This window comes from Gigantopelta aegis, unplaced genomic scaffold (genome assembly GCF_016097555.1).
Source record: "Gigantopelta aegis isolate Gae_Host unplaced genomic scaffold, Gae_host_genome ctg3439_pilon_pilon, whole genome shotgun sequence".
Lineage (NCBI taxonomy): Eukaryota > Metazoa > Mollusca > Gastropoda > Neomphalida > Peltospiridae > Gigantopelta > Gigantopelta aegis.
In genome coordinates, this window is record NW_024533344.1 from 1 (window position 1) to 19074 (window position 19074).

Consider the following 19074-nt stretch of genomic DNA (forward strand, 5'->3'; position numbering starts at 1 on the left):
TTTTCCTGTTTCCATAAGGCTCATCTGCGGAAATCAGGTAAAATAGGTTAGTATTCCACCAGGTTTTAAAGGCCGATAACCATGTCCCTTTGATGAAATCAAAATAGTGAGTGTGAAACGTTTCTTCAGATAATGCATATGCCATCATACAGTATCCATCAAATGTGCCATCTGGTAGAGTAGGAGCAATGTCTTGCCAGAGACCTCTAAGACATTGTACTGGACCGTGGTGCAGTAGAAGACCATTTCTCGAGTTGATCAAATACTATATTATTGCCTTCATTATTAGGACGTGTTCGTCAATATCGAAGATTGTATTCTTGAGGCTGATATAGATAAACCGAAGCCCACTTCCAAAACTCTTCCACCTCGACTAGTGACTATTTCAGCTAGCTTATACATTAAAGGTTGTTCCAGGCGTCCATCCTGGTTTGCCAAATATCATCAAATGTTCATTACCCATCTGTAAAAGTGGCTCAGCTTTGTTCCAGTCTGTTGTTTGTAATTTTCACCTTTTTTTAAATATCTTTCGTATTCCATTTGATTTTCTGCAAAACTACAAGCTATATAGGACGTTACAGCCAATGTAACAAACATTAATTGATGATTGATAAGCACCGACAACTACGGTCCTGGAAAAGGAATGGTTCTATATTCTAATTCATGTTACTTAAACGAACAGGATACGGAAGTGTTCATGCATTGCAGTGGCTTGGCTTAGTAGTTAGGTTTGGACAACTGTCCTAGCATGGAACCCCAAATGCGACCAAAATAAAATGATTCAATAATCAATTTGAGTCGATTACGAATCGATTATTGAATCGTTTATTTTTGTCGCTTTTCTATCCTAACACTAACGAGAACTATACTAAAGTTGCTGAACACTTGAAGCAGAAATAGTTAAGTAATTTGCACTGGGCAGGGCATTTTTTATCCTAACCTAACTCGGAAACGTACTGTTTGTCCTTAATTTTATTAATTTCTATTACCTGACAGTGCGAAACGTACACATTCGAAGCAGAATTTCTTACAAAAGCTTAAAAGAAACCAAACTCATTTCTAATGATCAAACTGTTGTCTGTATATTTTTATTTTGATGCATTATGAAATGTTTATGAAAAATTAATGTAGAGAGTTGATTGAATTGTCATTTGTATGAAATATCCTTTTCCCCAAATGATACTTTGGGACTCTAGCTTCTTATAGCAAACTTCAACATTAAAAATATTACACATTAATGGTATCAACTATCAAGGAATAAAACTAAACTTATGTTTAAGTAAAATGACTCTGTAATGAATTAATTTGTTATTAAATTACAATGATATATATATATATATATATATATATATATAACTGAATAATATGAAATTATAACGCAACAATTACAGAACTACTAACTAACTCAATAAAGTTAAATCACTTCTTAAAATACTGTTTTGGTTGCTAAAATAGCTTAATCTGATTGGTTCCTTGCGTCAGCTTGCATCTGCAACTGACGCTTGGGCAATTCTGATTAGTGGTTTCTGTTTCCCCGGAAACCAATTTTAGGGGACCCGGCCCCTTTCAAATCAAAGTCATCACATTTTCTTCATTCCCCCCATGTGCACAACACTCTTCCAAAGAGTCCTTCTTTGATAACGAGTCAGCATTTGCATTAGACCTCCTTTATGATGATGTACAATGAAATGATAAGGTTGAATGTTAGGCTCCATCTTGTTAAACAGCCAGTTAAATTTCGAATTTTAATTCAGCTGAGTAACACTGGTTCTTCGATCAACTTTTGTTTGAGAGTCTTGAAGGCCTGTTGACACTCTTTTGTCCACTCCACTTTATCTGGCAGTGACTTTCAAGTTAGATCTGTCAGTGGTTTTGCAACGGTGCATAATGTGCTACAAAGCATTGATAGTACCAGTTCAACCCCAGGAATGAGTGTACTTGCTTTTTAGTGACTGGTCATGGAAAATCCAGTACTGCTTTTACTTTTCCCTGTTCTGTGTGTGTGTGACACCTTTTGCCGATAGTATGACTCAGATACATATATTCTTTTGCGGCTCTTGCTTACCTAGACACCTAAAAATTTAAATTCTTTCATCATTTTGATCTGCTGTGAATGTATTCGCTCCAAACCTGTGTCCATTCGTCCCTTTAAAATAATGGTTCTCCTGTAACTTCACCTCTTCTAAAGCCAGATGTCGTAAATCAATACTTCTCCTTCTGCTTCAACAAGTCAACTGCCAATTTACTCCTCTGACTCATAAACCCTATGTTCACTACAAGATAAGTTAGATAAATCTCCAGACATTCTCTGCAACCCAGATGAAATTTGCAGTCTGATTTCTTGTATTCCTATTATGGTCCTGACGGCATCTCCTCTATCATGCTCCACAACACAGCTCCTAGTATTTCACTAATTTTCGATAATTTCTTCCAGTATTCATCTGTTAAGCATTCAGGTCCTTCAATACATATTCTCATTGCATGCTGTAATGTTTCTTCTCCATCCTGCCTCTCAAATTGTTTTTATTAATTTCATGCTACTAAATCACTATAAATTTTTGGGGGAAGTTACTGAGTTTGGGGGGAAGCTTTCCCCACCCCCAGTAGATAAAACCCAATTTTGTGATATGAAAAATGTGGAGGAAGAGGAATGAGTGGAGGTTTTTGTGAGGGACAATAACATTTGGCTAAAAAAAGGAGGTGTGAAGACTCAGGTAGAGAGGTAGCAGAGAGAGAGGGAGTGGTTTCACTAGGGGCAGCAGTGGTAATAGTAAGAGGAGCAGTTGAATGATTCATTGGGAGTGATGCAGTGCTGGCAGTGGAATAAGATAAGGGAAAGTAGTAATAGGAGGAGGAGGAGAATGAAGAAGTAGAGAGGATGTAGAAGCAGCAGAGAAAAGGATGAGGAATTAAGTAAAGGAGTAATGAAGTGATATGGGTATGGCAAAAGATGGGTGGCTGGTATTAGGTAGTGATAATGGAGAGTGGTCGGGTTAGCACTGGAGGTGGAGACAGAGAGCTGACTAGGGTTGAAACTTGAAAGAGCAAGATTTCTCAAGTCTGATGATGTGAGCTTTGAGGTGTGAAATCTCTTATTTTAGATCAGAGCCAAGCGAGAGGTAAGACTTGTTACAAAAGGGACATACGCAAGAATATGGTTCATCATTTTTAGACAATTCATCTACCTATTTCTCTTGTGTACACAAAGTATGACTCTAAATCTACAATATTATCTGTGAAAGTTGTTAATCCAGCCAGATGTTTGTTTCTCTTGTCACTTAGTCGCTTAATTTATAAAATAGTCCCTTAGTTAAGACATTGACTTTTGAAGGGAAATCTCTTTAAATCAGAGGGACTAATGCATCATACATCACAATTTGTTACTTACATTTAATAAGTTCAGAACTCGGAACTAATAAGAGAGTTAATATAGGCAATTACTGTTTATCTTTCTTTGATAAAGAAAATTCGTCATAACTTACAACAAAATTCTCTGCCATTTTGTCTTTTTTTAGTAGAAGTGTATTCTTCTAAATTTTTTTAACAATGGACAAACATTTTGAAAGAAGGTTTAATTAGGACAATTTTTGTGGGGGGGGGGGGGATTTTCGTGACACAGCTTTTAAGCTGCAACGTCCAAACAATTTGTAGATCTTTTGGTCATTACTTCGCCACAGATTGTTAGAGTGATTACATCATAGAAGACTTCTGATAAGAAGTGAATTGTGATGTCATGCACTTCATTCTGTCTAGTTGAAAGATGGAACACATAGGTACAACTAAGTTAGTCTCGTCCTCAGACTAGCCTCGTACCCAGGCTTTCGCGATAAAAAAAGAAAGCCTGGTAACTACTGTGCATTTAATTTCCAGAGATTTCTTGCAAAATAGTATACTCTAGGAATCTTCCAATAACTATGACGTCAAAATTCCTGTTACCGCACTGTACTGTCAGATTATTGGTGATGGCTACTTGTAGTAAACTTTTCTGCTGCTCTACTATATGCTCTAAATAAACTAGGAAGGCAAATCTATCTTTTAAAAAAGAGCAGATCTTATCTACTGTAGCTATACATAATGGAAAAGGTGTCTTCGGGTGGTTACCAACTGGTTTTGGAAAGAGTTTGTGTTTCCAAGTCCTTCTTTTCATGATGGATTTCAAGCTAGGTCTTGAACCAACTGCTTGAATGCCTCTAGGTCTGCAACAGATTTCTCTAGAGACACAATTCGAAGTTTGCACTTCATACAAATATATGAAGACGGACTATCATCTCTAGAAACAATAACATCAAGTAAAGTAGTTATTCGGCGAACCCAATTATTTTGCATCCCAACAGCACTGAACAAGTTTGTTGCTCTTTTGGTTTCCACTAAATCTCTGACAAACTCGACCAACCATGCTTAAACTCGGGTAGTGAATAAACGTCATCAATATAAACCCAGCCATCAATTCGTCATTAATTTATAATGTGTCATTATGATGTCAATAATTATGCAAGTGCAAGCAGCAGTTTCTATCGCGAAAGCCTGGGTACGAGGCTAGTCACCGACCTACTCGCAAGCGAAAGTTGGTCTGGTCACACGAGTTGACTTTTGTGTTCCCAATTTGGAGCGACTAGATCCTACAGCTCTGACCTTCAACATTCAATTTAATGATATTCATATTTCACACTAGTAATTGCATAGGAAGACCCACGCCACATTCCTAACACAAAGGTCAACTCGTGTGACCTGCAGACCTACTTTTCGCGTGCGAGTAGGTCTGGGGACAATACTACTAAGTGAGTGTTCTATAATAAATTCTTTAGGTCTTCATCCATACTTCAAGCACAATGTATATCTGAATGATCCCTTATAAAGAGCGAATTCATATTCTAAAATTGGAGAGTTGACAGCCAGGATGAGACATTTTTCTCACTACCTGGCTAGCAGGGTTAATATTTCCAAAACTAGAGTAACTCAGTAAAACTCAGTATCCATAAAGCCAGTTAGAAGCCAACTTAAATAATCTTTGTAGTTTATTTCCCCATAATGAAACCATGAACAAAAGGTTTCAACTTAGCTAACAGGGCTAGTTGAGTTGATATATTATGTGGTCATGGCTAAATAAACAAGAGATGACTTTCTGGCTTCGTGTGGCTTTATACATATTGAATTAGACTAATTTTGGGCTTTGTGGTAACTCTTTATTGGGTTTACATAGTATTGATGAAGCTATGGTGACAAAGACCTCAGTTGAAATGACAAAATCCTGAATGAGCAAACTTTTGGTGTGAGAAGTATAAAACTATAATTATTACTATTGTACTTTTATATTTGTAACTTGTAAAGTGTTTTTGGAAGAAAATGTGTGATGTTAACAATTTGCAACTTGTAATTAATAATGAAAAACTACATGTTACATATCATAACACAGAGCACATGTTATGCACATGTACAAACATTAACCTTTTGTCAATGCTTGTTCGGTGTCATACTTATGCATGTCATGTACAACTCAGCTCAACATAAAGACAAGATATATCTCTTCTTACACACACACTCTCTCTCTATTTCATTTATGCTATAATTGTGGCTGCCGGCTTCAAAGTATCAGTTAAAAGATAAAATTTACCCTGGATCCTGTTAAGCTACCAAATAAAATGGACAGTGGAATATAGAATGAGTAATAGGAATAACAATATGTGATACACTTAACTATTAACATTTTATGACAGGTAGGACATAGTTTCAATCATGTGGATTAGCATATCACCTAATTTGATTATTAAGTACCCAAATAATAACATCTTTCAATGTTGGTGTCAGTCAGTATGTCATTACATATACCATATGTATTATTATCTTGTAATTTGTTGGTTGTTTGTATGTAAAAAACAACATACCTACAAATTTTACAATTACTATTTACAAGAATCCATAGTAATCCCATGTAAGCTACAAATTAGTTAACATTAGTTTTTACATTGTACTATATGTAATATTAACATGTAACCATAACTTTGAAATTTGATCCTTAATATATGTACTAGTCAGCAAATATTGTTGAATACTAGAACCATACACTACAAACACTTGGTCGTTATTAATTCAATATAATTATTCTTTTTGAATGCTCAGACATATTAATTATGTTACAAGTTCATGTTTTTTTTAACTGTATCATAACCGCCACAGTAATAAATAATAATACTAAATATTTAAAAGTCATAATGAAACCCATTACTAAGTATTATGTCATATAGCTGGCTTAACAATGGTTGGTGCTATTGCTTGATGACAGCTGTAGTATCGACACTCAGGTGGTGGAGATACAGGAAAAGCTTCAATTGTAATATTCTCTTTTACAAAGCCAGCCTCAAGTAAATATGGTAGTTGTGTTTCTTGAAACAATTTTCAATATCTGAGTATTTCCTGTTTTCATAAGCTCATCTGCGGAACTCACGTTACAATAGGTTAGTATTCCACCAGGTTTAAAAGACGGTAACCGTGTCCTTTGATGAAATCAAAATAGTGAGTGTGAAACGGTTTTCGAAATTCAGATAATGCATATGCATCATACAGTATCCCATCAAATGTGCCATCTGGCCTAGAGTAGGAGCAATGTCATTGCCAGAGACCCTCTAAGACATTGTACTGGACGTGTGCAGTAGAAGACCATTTCTCGAGTTGATCAATACTATATTGTTGCCTTCAATTATGACGTGTTCATCAATATCGAATGATTGTATTCTTGAGGCTGATATAGATAAACCGAAGCCCACTTCCAAAACTCTTCCACCTCGACTAGTGACTATTTCAGCTAGCTTATACATTAAAGGTGTCTCCCAGCGTTCCATCACTGGTTTGCCAAATATCATCAAATGTTCATTACCATCTGTAAAAGTTGGCTCAGCTTTGTTCCAGTCTTGTTTGTAATTTTCACCTTTTTTAAATATCTTTTCGTACTCCATTTGATTTTCCTGCAAAATATATACAAGCTATGTTGACGTTAGGGCCAAAGTAACAAACATTAATCTGACGCTACCGACAGCTATCGTCATGTAAAAAAATGGTTAAATCATAGTTACTTAAACGAACAGTACTAGTATACGGAAGTGTTCACTGCATTGCAGTGAACACTTCCGCTTGGCTGAATGAGGTTGGGACAACTGTCCTAGTATGGAACGCCAAATGCGACCACAATAAACGATCAACAATCGATTTCAAGTCGATTAATGAATCGTTTATTTTTGTCGTATTTGGCTTTTAATATTCAAGCACTAACAAGTGCTGTACTGAAGTTGCTCACACTTGAAGCAGAAATAGTAGTTATTAATTTGCACTGGGCAGGGCCTTTTGTACACCAAACCTCCTGAAGTGTTATATTATAGTCACTATAATAGCTTCATTATTTTATTACACAGAATTATTGAAAACTCTAATTTTAGCCATGTTCCCATTATTATAATGTAATAAACTGATACATAACATTGTTTATCCCTTTGAGCTGGAAATACGAAATAGATTTTTAACCCTATATTGGCTAATCCTAGTTGTGTAGTAATATAGACCAAAGCTCATGCAAAAGATGACGCCTTTACTATAATTATAGATAATTTTTTTTATTTTTAACAAGCATTCAATTAAAAAATAAAGAATAAGAGTAGTGGAATATTAAAAAATAGTTAAATTGAGAGATGTATTCAAGATATAATAATTATATACTCCCTGACTCTGCTCTCATTGAGATAGAGGTCAATGTTAGTATCCAGTTTGTCTGAGTGATGAACATGAACATCGAAGGCACATTATTGTGGACCGAAGCAGACCAAAATTAATTTTGCACCTGATTCATGACAAAGTTTGACTGTATGGTAGCATGGTTGAGCTTAGATGACAGTAGAGAAGCCAGTCTCTCATAAATTATAGTGAAGACAGGAACTACACCCCTGGTAATCGGAAAAAAAACAAGAAGGAAGTAATGGCTGTGTTCTACATTTAGTACTCTTTCTTGAAATAAATAAACATGTCTTTTCTAGTTTATTTCTCCTGTAGCAAAAAGGACAAAGATTTATTCTGCCCATGGTAAGATTAACTGAAAGGATTAAATACCTTTACATCAAAGAATGCTCATTGAATACTGTAATTCCAAAAGCCACTTGCATCAATGTCTATAGTATCTAGTACTGTCTTCAGTAATGGATGTTTTATTTGGAATGTTTTTTCAATTAAAAGGTTGAAGAGAAGGCTCGATACAAACATTATGACAAACCTCCTTCATCTGTTTTGCTATAATATCATTATTTTAACATTGGGAATCCATCTTAAGTACAGCTTAAAATATGTTCTAAAGCAAAAAGACTTGCCACAAACCCAATTATGGGGCATAAGTGTTAGCTTCCAGCCATATCTAATGGCATCTCTAAATGTTCCTTTGTGTGTCAAATGTGTTCTTTTACAGGTTTATCAGAAAGCCAGTTTAGATGCAGCTTTTTCACATGCCAGATCAAAGGTAATATTGACAATAATTCTTTGGAAACTTTACAGTTGTTAGAGGAGATGGTTGACTTAATCAGGGCTTGTTCCAGGATAATTTCAGGTGGCAATTTATCAGATTGTATGACAACAATATGAGATCAAAATAAAGGAGCAAACCTTGTGGTGGTCATGGGGGAGGAATGAAAGGATTAATGAGACCAATGCCACCATGGTGGATTGAGAGACAGTAATTGTCTTCCTGTCTTATAATTTCACGATCAGCCTATCTGATCATAGGAGCATTCCTCCAATCAAGGAGGGAATAAGATGTAGGAAGTAATTAAAGGTATAGCTGATGAGATGAAGGTTGAAAAACTCCCTCTCAAACAGTGCTAAAGACAGACAGATCTTTTCTAGGCTCTACTGTAATTGCTAGCTACAATATAATTCATGTTAACAGTAACATCTTCCACTTATAGGTTACAAAATTATCATATTGTAACCTATAAGTGTATTTGAGAAAAAATATTACTGTTAACATGAATTATATTGTAATCTAAAAAGTGGTTTCTGTTAACACTTTGCAACTTGAAATAATGAAAATTATTTGCTACATAATATTATATCATAACACAGAGCACATATTATGTACAATTGTTAACCTTTTGTCAATGCTTGTTGAGTGTCATACTTATGTATGTCATGCACAACTCAGTTCAAAATAAAGACAAGATCTCTCTCTCTGCTCTTTCATTTACTACTTGTCTTTGATTGACATTAAAGTACATAGTATCAGTTAAAGATAAAATTTACCCTGTGTCCTGTTAAGCTACCAAATTGCAAATAAATGGACAATAGAATATAGAATGAGTAACAATATGTGAACTATTTTAAAACTTTATCATTTTATGACAGGTAAGATTATTAAGTTCCAACATAATTATACTGTTTGCATCAGTATGTCATTACATATACCATGTGTTAATATGTGTGTTACTATGCTAGACAGCAAATATTGTTGAATACTAGACCATACACTACAAACACTTGCTTGTTATCAATTCAATATAATTATTTATTTTTTTGAATTGCTCAGACAAATTAATTATATTACAAGTGCATGTTTTTTTAACTGTATCATAACTGCTGCAGTAATAAACAGTAATACTAAATACTTAAAAGTCATAATGAAGCCATTACTAAGTATTTATATCATATAGCTGGCTTAGTTCTTCTGTTACTGCTTAACAATTGTTGGTGCTATTGCTTGATGATAGCTGTAGTATCGACACTCAGGTGGTGGAGATACAGGTAAAAGCTTCAATTGTAATATTCTCTTTAACAAAGCCAGCCTCAAGTAAATATGGTAGTTGTGTTTCTGAAACAATTTTTTAATATCTGAGTATTTTCCTGTTTTCATAAGTTCATCTGCGGAACTCACATTACAATAGGTTAGTATTCCACCAGGTTTTAAAAGACGGTAACCGTGTCCTTTGATGAAATCAAAATAGTGAGTGTGAAACGTTTCTTCAGATAATGCATATGCATCATACAGTATCCCATCAAATGTGCCATCTGGTAGAGTAGGAGCAATGTCTTGCCAGAGACCTCTAAGACATTGTACTGGACGTGGTGCAGTAGAAGACCATTTCTCGAGTTGATCAAATACTATATTGTTGCCTTCAATTATGACGTGTTCGTCAATATCGAATGATTGTATTCTTGAGGCTGATATAGATAAACCGAAGCCCACTTCCAAAACTTCTTCACCTCGACTAGTGACTATTTCAGCTAGCTTATACATTAAAGGTGTCTCCCAGCGTTCCATCACTGGTTTGCCAAATATCATCAAATGTTCATTACCATCGTAAAAGTTGGCTTAGCTTTGTTCCAGTCTTGTTTGTAATTTTCACTTTTTAAATATCTTTTCTTGCTCCATTTGATTTCCTGCAAACTATATACAAGCTATTTGACGTTAAAGCCAAAGTAACAAACATTGTAATCTGACGACTGATAAGGATGGACGGCGACGGGACCTACGCAAGCAAGTTTCAGTCCTATTTCAATCAAACGAGGTTATACGGAGTTGCAATGTCCGTCACGCCCTCTATAAACAACGGACCTACTATAATATAATTATTTAGCTTGACGCGCATTTTATAGTAATTATATAAATTTTCGTTCTTGGTGCTACGAGAAAGTAGCAAACTATAAACTCAATACATTTTCTACGTACTTCAAATTTCGCACTTTCGTGATTTAACGAATAACGTTTTTCGCCTTGAGACATGTGTCACGCTAATTGCATATAATAGAGAGGAAATGCTTCACCTTGCATCCATGTATGCAATACTTTTTTTATTAAGTGGCTCTTCTCGTTTCGGACAGAACTATAGTGTTTTCTCATTGACCAATGCTTAGTCTGTATCTTCCTCAAATTTATAATATACCTACGAATTTCCTCACTTCGTGTAAACATGACTACTCACATACAGATATCCTTAATAATAATCATAATGTACAACTCAAATTTATATTATTTTCTCACATATATTTGCAAACAGCCTAATATAAAATGTCTTCATTTCTTGTGAATGTTTATACTTTGTTAGTATAATTTAAGGTTTAAGACCACACATTATGGCATCATGAAAATTTCATTTATCATTGTTAGAATAAAGCAAAATGAACAAATAAAATAAACGTATGCACAATCAATTTATTATTAGTGATTGTTATCAATTTATTATCATTGATTATCATCTCCAGACAATAGGTTGCAGAGCAAATCTACAGAAAAGAACAAGACAAGACAATGCTAATTAAATGCATTTTTAGGAGTAATTTGTCACAACATTATAAACTCATATAAAAATTGTCCTAACATGTACAATATATAAAACCTTTTAAGCAAACAACTATAATATTACAGTTGTACATAGATAATATGTACCCCTGTATTCTGCAAAATATTTTTTATATACAATGTCCTAAAACTGAAACTCATTTGGGATAAATCAAACACTATGGCAATTCTCATAATATAAGAATGGTAAATTACAAATACATAAATGAGTTAATACCCTCCAACAATGGACTCACATTGCCACTTCAAACATGTTACCCCCGGCCATTTTGGTTGTAGCTCTTGTTTAATAATAAACAGTCCTGCCTCTTTAAATATTCTTAGAAAGAATCCATACATCTATGAGGAGAGAGATTAAAATATACTTTACAAACAGAATATACTAAAAAACCAACCAATGAGACTTTATCTTATTAATTTACTTTTTTGATTTCCATGTACATGTACATGTAGATATAAGCAATAGTTATTTGAGATAATTACAATACATAAAACAGATTATAATTTATCCCTTAATTGTTGGAAGATGCAAATATTTAAAAAACTGCACAGTTGGTAGATACTATGGAGCAACTATAAACAGAGTTAGATGCTTTAAAGCATGATTAGTTACACAATTCCATTTGCAGTACAATTAATTATCTGTTGTTATGTATATTAGCAATTAAAGTACAGTGCATGTAGTTTAATTTCATTAATTAATTTTTAATTATCTAATTTGTTACATACAACAATGCAATAAGACTTATGCATACATTGGCATTGCAGTTAAACATGTAGTTACCACATGACCCAAGACATTTTATAGGACTAACAGGCATTAAAAAGTTATAAGAGTATATTTACCTTGTTACACTACTGTCTATATCATCAAAGTCATCCTCATCTTTTGTTATATTTTCTTTGACTACAATTATTCCAGACTTGAATGTTAAGGCATGACTACATCTTATTAAAATGATACTAAATCAACTAAAGGAAAAAAAATTAAAATTTTAAGCAGATGTAATTTTCTATTATTTCAAAGTAGCTAGCATTCTGTAATTTGTCAGAAATTATTACAAAACAAGATTAGAATTGAAAAATCATCTTATAATTGTTCTAGAAGATACTGACTTCACAGTGAAATACTGACTAGAGTTACAAAGATTACAATATCAGTGGAAGACTAATGGCTATAAAATTCTTGAAATATAAAGAGCATAGCAATTCAGTCACACCCACCATTGCAGTCTCACTAGAGTTAATGAAATTCATTGGTTGCAATATGTGTCGGTGGTTAAAGGATGTGGTTTAATTTCATTTGACACTCTCAAGAGTGGCATACAACAAATTACAGAAGTGGACATATAATATAATTTATATAGATTATAGATATGACAATTATAGGAATGCACATGCAACATGCCAGGCAGTAACAATGAATTTTTATGGTATGCTCTAAATGCCTTTAGAGTTAATTCACTCAGACTTTGTCACACATGGAATTACTGTGTTTATTACAAGTATGATATTACTACTAACTATCTCTGAGGTGGCTTAGTACCCATTGACACATAAACATCATAGTGACGACCATCAGGAGGATAAAAAGCCTACATGACAGTACAAAATATATAAAAATGTCCTACACTCATGACATGATATACCATAAACACAATAGACTAATAAGTAATAATTAATATTATTTGGATACAGTGCTATGATGTACCATAACATGTTATAATTTATGTTGTACAACATTGCAATATAGCTGTCACAATTCATAAAACAGAACATTATAGTTACGATTGTAACCATCAAACATTTAAAAAGAAACCCTTAGACTTTTAGATGATTGGTAAGTAGAGAAAACAAGAGGCATATTATAAATGTAAATAATACACAGAGTTTGCATGTACCTGTAGTCCAACAGGAAGAAACTGTCCAACACGTTTTTCACTTCTCCCTACTGAGTATATACATAAAAGTGTCATTACTGATAAAAGTAGGACATAGCCCTAATTTGATTTATAAAAGAAAAGCAAGGACAATTTTGTAAGTAACACAAAGACATGCATTAATCTACAAACAAGCCATAACTTTGATACAAAAAGCTCCTAAGTTAGTATTAAGAGATTCTGACATGACTGAGAAATTCAGTGTGACTACTACTAGATAACAATCAGAGCCATCCTTATATAGACAGTATGACCACTGACATAGTGATCTTCACTGTAATAAATACCTACCTGCCATGCCTTAGAATTACCCTTAGCATAAAGGTATCCTCAACATATACGGTATGTATAATAGGTGGACTAGAACATATAGCAACACGAGATAAGATAACTGAGTATCTACATGTACAGACTACATGTATATATGTACATGTAGTCATGTACACACTACTAATACCCTACATGCCCATGTACAGTAATGTACATGTACATGTAGGTGTATTATACTGTACATCCTACTTGTACATACATACATTAGCATTATTATGGTTGATAAATTTCAGTTTTATTTATGTATAATCAACTACATATAACCAAAAATGTGTAGGATGTGGTCAGTGATATAATTATAATCTGTCCAAGTCAGGAACGCCAGATATGTAAATAACTGTTATAAGCTATGCACACAGATTTGCACCAATCAACTCAGCTTGGAAATGTACTTTATAATATAATATGTAAAAATGGGCTTTCTAGTGCTATGAAAAGGCAACAAACTAGAAAACTTCATACATTTTTAACAGCATACTTGAAATCCCTCACATTTTTTACTTCCAGGATTTAACAAAAACAATTGTCACCTAGATCAGGGCAGCCATTTGTAATTGTAACAATTTGAAATTTACCCTCTAACTATGCAAACAAATACATTGTTATATTAACATGAACATGAATATAATAATGAATATGATAAAAGGTATTGCAATGGCAAATTAATGTAATAGAGTGAGGAAATCTCCATGCTATATTCCATACAAGAGCACCATTCACTTTATATGGGTTTCTGGTTTGTGGACTTTCCTAGATAACCAGTATTTATTTTTTAAACAAATTTTGTTTGTATACACACGAGACTTTTTAATGGTGTAGACCATTTCTCTCTAGTTCATTCCTGACAGAGTTATAACACTGGTTAGTGCCCATGTCTCAATGTAAAACAGAGTATAAAATGCAATATGTACATGTATATATATTGTTTTGTGTATTGTTGTAACAACAACTATCAATTATGAACAAAAACTATTTCCTGCCCATTGGACCACTGAAACATATACCAACTAATGTATTTGGTCTCATTGGAAATCTTTAGCATTCTCTAACGTCTATAAACTCTCCATCTTTATTGTTACAACATTTATAATATCAAAATAATATATTCTTTTATAGTAATAGTAATTAAACGACAAATTGTTGTTGGTAGAGGTCTTTTAGATACTAAAAAGAATAATTTGATAATCCATTATCGTGTGAAGTGAATGACAGAAGTTGCTATTATTATTATAGTATGGGTCATTCAACTCATACATTGTCTTATATTTGTGATCAGCCTACCTGTGAAATCTACAAAATCTTTCTACCCACAAAAATAGCAACCATACAGTTGATTACTAACCCAATAATAGCATTACTTTTATTTATGTAGAATTAGCGTACCAATATTATCATAAATGTTTATTCTGTTCATGTTGAGAATGACCACTAACAAGTGTTATATAAATATGAATGAGATAAAAAAATGGCTTACATTATTTAAATCACCTGCACGTCCTCAAATTTTATTTAAAAACTAGAGCACTAGTTATTCAGGAAGTCACTGTGATAACTTTGACTGTTTGAAATAACCAGATTGATACAAGGAGAGAACATAACAACAACCAAAATAGTAAATACACGGAGCACAACGAACCGAGCATGCTCATATAGCATTATATCTAATAACATAATAATGACAAATTAACACACATACTGATGCATAATTCAATACACTACAGTCACCATCCAAAAATCCCAGAATGGCATTATTTACAATACACTATAACCTAACCTCTTGTATATTCGTTGTCATAAATGAATGCTCGTATAAGCTTTCTCCAGCTGAAGCAGAAAAAATTTTAAGAAATAATCAAAAGTAATATAATTAAGAAGAACCACAAAAACTTCAATATGACTCACAAACACTTGTAACTATGAAACCACATCCAAGTTAGTTTGAGTTATATCAGCATTATTGAAATTCTACTAAACTGTCAGTCATTCTCAACATGAACAAAGTATATATTTTACCAACTGACCAAATATTCCTTGGCTTTTTCTAAAAACAAAGGATTCTGTTCTTCGAGGTCTACTTCATTGAAAAGAGGGAGCAATAATCTTTTGGAACTCTACCAATACCAGCACCACAGTCTAGTGAATAAAGCATATGCTGACAAACAAATTGTGGATAATATTATGGACCCCAAGTTAGTACATAATGTAGCTATAATGTAATGTAGCTAGTGTAGCTAGCAATTATTGATGTTGCTATTTATATAGCCACCCTTAGAATATTATTGTTATTATACTCAAAGAATTAAGTCTTTTAGCTCACCACACCCACCTCTATAATTTTGATATATAATTACTATAGGTCTGATTCGACCGAGTCCTTAAAGTATAATAAACATGCAGCCCTTGTAAAGCTTCTATAGTAAGATATATTTTGGAAAGCTTTTTCAAGTTTATAATCAATAATAATTCCAGAGATCAAAACCTTTTCTTACATGTACTTCATACATCATACTACATTCTTCTTAAACTCATGATTGCATGTATTTATTTGAAAGAAAATTTTATAATATAAAACATTACTTATGTATAAATTATGTTTTCCATGGTTGTAATAACTTACCTAAAGCTCGATTGGTTCCAACAGTAGGCTTCAGGTCCCTAAATGAGAAAGATCCCCCTTTAATTTTATGGTAATGCTGAGATAAGTAATAATATTGTATTTACATATATGTTAGGTGGTGGTGTCGTAATCACCTTTATAAATGGGAAAAGAAATTTTTTGAGCCAGATATGTCATTAGTAAGAGGTTAGAGAAACCACCCATTACACCATTAACATAGCTGGTATACCCTATAAAGATATAGTGCTAACAAATGCAATATTAGTTTTTTAAGCCAGACTCAACCCCAAACAGATGGATTAGGTCGGATCTGGCTCCCAAGACTAATCCACATTTTTTTCTTTAATTAATCAAGTCATCATATTTAGGAAACGTGATATCTATAACAATAACACAACTAGAGTCAACATCATTAGCAGGTGATGATTCTATTATATTTAATATAAAAAAGCTTAAAAATTAAAAATAAAAGCTTACGTTAAGCCTCAAGAATTACATGTTAAGAGATACACAATATTTTATTAAAGTGAAGTCATTGATTAGATATAGAAGAGTGACACTCACCTCCCAATACATTACTGCGTCTGTATAAAGGTATCGCTGCTCATCCTTAGCCTGTACATCAATACTACTATCCAGGCATTCTGTTGCCTTCAACTGGAGGTTCAATGTCAACTCCACCATCACAATTTGCCATGCTTACTAACCACACCCACTTCCCCTGTAAAGTGCAGAAAGGAAACATGGCCGAATCTGAACCAAAGTGAAGACTGTTGCTTATTCCTGAGGATCAGGTTAGCCAATAAATTAGCTAGAAAGACGAAAGCAGATCATTGCTTCATGTGCAGTTGTTGTAGGGACTCGCCAGCTATTCCCAGCTAACACACAGAGCACTATGTTATGACTTAAGATATTATAATGTTTTGTGTATGGTATCTGTGCTAGAGTTTATTCTAATAAATGCTTGAATTATCTCTACAATATAGGATGGATGGAGTAATTGCTGTAAAAATTACTGGATGACCTTCGAAAAGACTTTCTACTTGTGATGGAGAAAGTAGTGACAGCTGTTCTAAATAAAACATTTTCATAGAGGAATCCAGAAGTTTTTGTTTTCTATACTTTATTAATCTCATGCCTTATATTAACAAAGGGGAATACCCAATACACTGATTTCATGCTTAATTTAGGTGTTATATAAAAACAATTCTAAAAATTTGTTTATATTTTACACAGGTATGTCCTGCAGCTGTACCAAATGTACTCAACAACACTACTGGTCAGTCTACAAATATGGAACAAGAACAAGATTTTATTAGACCACGTGGTGATTCACTACAATCTCGATTTCATAGGGAAAGAGCAAGATGATATCAGGAATGTTGGAAACACCTTTTTTCTCATAATATGAACGTCTTTTTCTGTACTATATGAACCATACGAGGGAGTACTGGCAAGTGGTAGTTGAATTTAACTAATCCAAAATCATTGTACATTAAAGCTTCACAGTAATAATTATTGTTTCTAGTACAAATTAAGATAACATTAAATTCCAGTACTGGTTATGTGGACCATGTTTACACTAAAGAATGTTTAGTATTATGTCCTTTCTGAGATGAATTTAGCTGTATAATGCAAAATTAATTCCTCACCTAAATTTCTGGCCTTATAAATAATTTACATCAACCATTAGAATTTTCGTTTCATTTAAATTAACCCTTGTCTCATTTTTCTTCTTATAGCAATTACCTCAGTATGAGGTCATCAACCCTCGTTCAATTCAAAGCAAACTATCTACTACGTACTTCTCATTGCTGTGAGATATCTCCTGGTCTTGTCATTATCGCTGGCTTACCTAGTACGCAAAAAAGTATGATAACGCAGAAGCTGCTGACAAGATATGTACAGAAAGCACCAGATGACATCACTAACTTGAAATCCTTTAATATGAAAGCTGGTATAGCTACTTATGAAGTAATAGCAGTTGGTAACAATATCAAGATTTTTTTTTGGTCAGAAGTTACTACACACAGCTCTCATACTACTGTATTGCCTCTGCTCTCCTTCATGACAGTGCTTTGACAGGCAAAGTTATTCGTTTGACTTCTACTCCAACATTAGGTCTCTTCACTGATAAATTGCTAGACAAACACTTTCAGAATGTCTTATGATGAGATGAGAAGCAGCGATTTCTTGAAATTGAAGGTGAAAGTCCAGTCAAGGGGAAAAATCGTCCTGTGGATTTCTGGAAACGCTATTTACCTGGGGGTCTAGTTGTAATTAATTTTTGGGACTTGGGTGATTTGATAAGGCCATTCTTCATGCTCTGAGTGCTCTTTATGGCTCCTTTCTCAATTCTTATCCTTTGTCTTTTTATTGATTTAGAAAGAGATGTGCCAGATCTTTTTTTGCCTCCATCAGTATCAGAAGAGGATTTCTCTACCTCTGACAAAGACAAACATATTGTCTTCGTTGGCGATCAAGGATACGTACCTATTACGTGCTTCTCTGCTTGCTAAACAAAAGCTAAATGACCCAAAAGGTCCTCAGACACCGAACAGACCAAACATGCAAAAATTTGGATTGCAAATGGCTGAATTAAACCGAGATGAAATCCTGCCTAATCATAGCTGTCCATATGGAGCAAATCCAGATACAGTCAAATACAATGTGAAGTCTTTGAAAGATACAGCAGAACTTGTAGCAGAACAAATGGGGGTCCGTGAACTGATAGATTTTGATTTTCTAGCCTTTGATCTTAAAAGTGATGATAGTTTATAGAGCTCTCAAAGCACGATTGGAAGATAGCATAACACGTGAAGCCATTCATTTCCCAATATCCTGGATTTTTCTTCGCATCGCTT

General features: G+C 33.8%; 1 protein-coding gene and 1 pseudogene across 1 annotated transcript; both read right to left on the bottom strand.

The window, feature by feature from the left end:
• Positions 1 to 33: 33 nt before the first annotated feature.
• Positions 34 to 6950, bottom strand: LOC121392168 (annotated as a pseudogene).
• Positions 6951 to 9694: 2744 nt separating this feature from the next.
• LOC121392167 (guanidinoacetate N-methyltransferase-like) lies at positions 9695 to 16894 on the bottom strand. Its single transcript, XM_041523514.1, is given in 5 exon segments — positions 9695 to 9760; positions 9762 to 9838; positions 9841 to 10335; positions 16211 to 16286; positions 16775 to 16894. Coding segments are annotated over 5 exon segments (834 nt in total).
• Positions 16895 to 19074: the final 2180 nt, after the last annotated feature.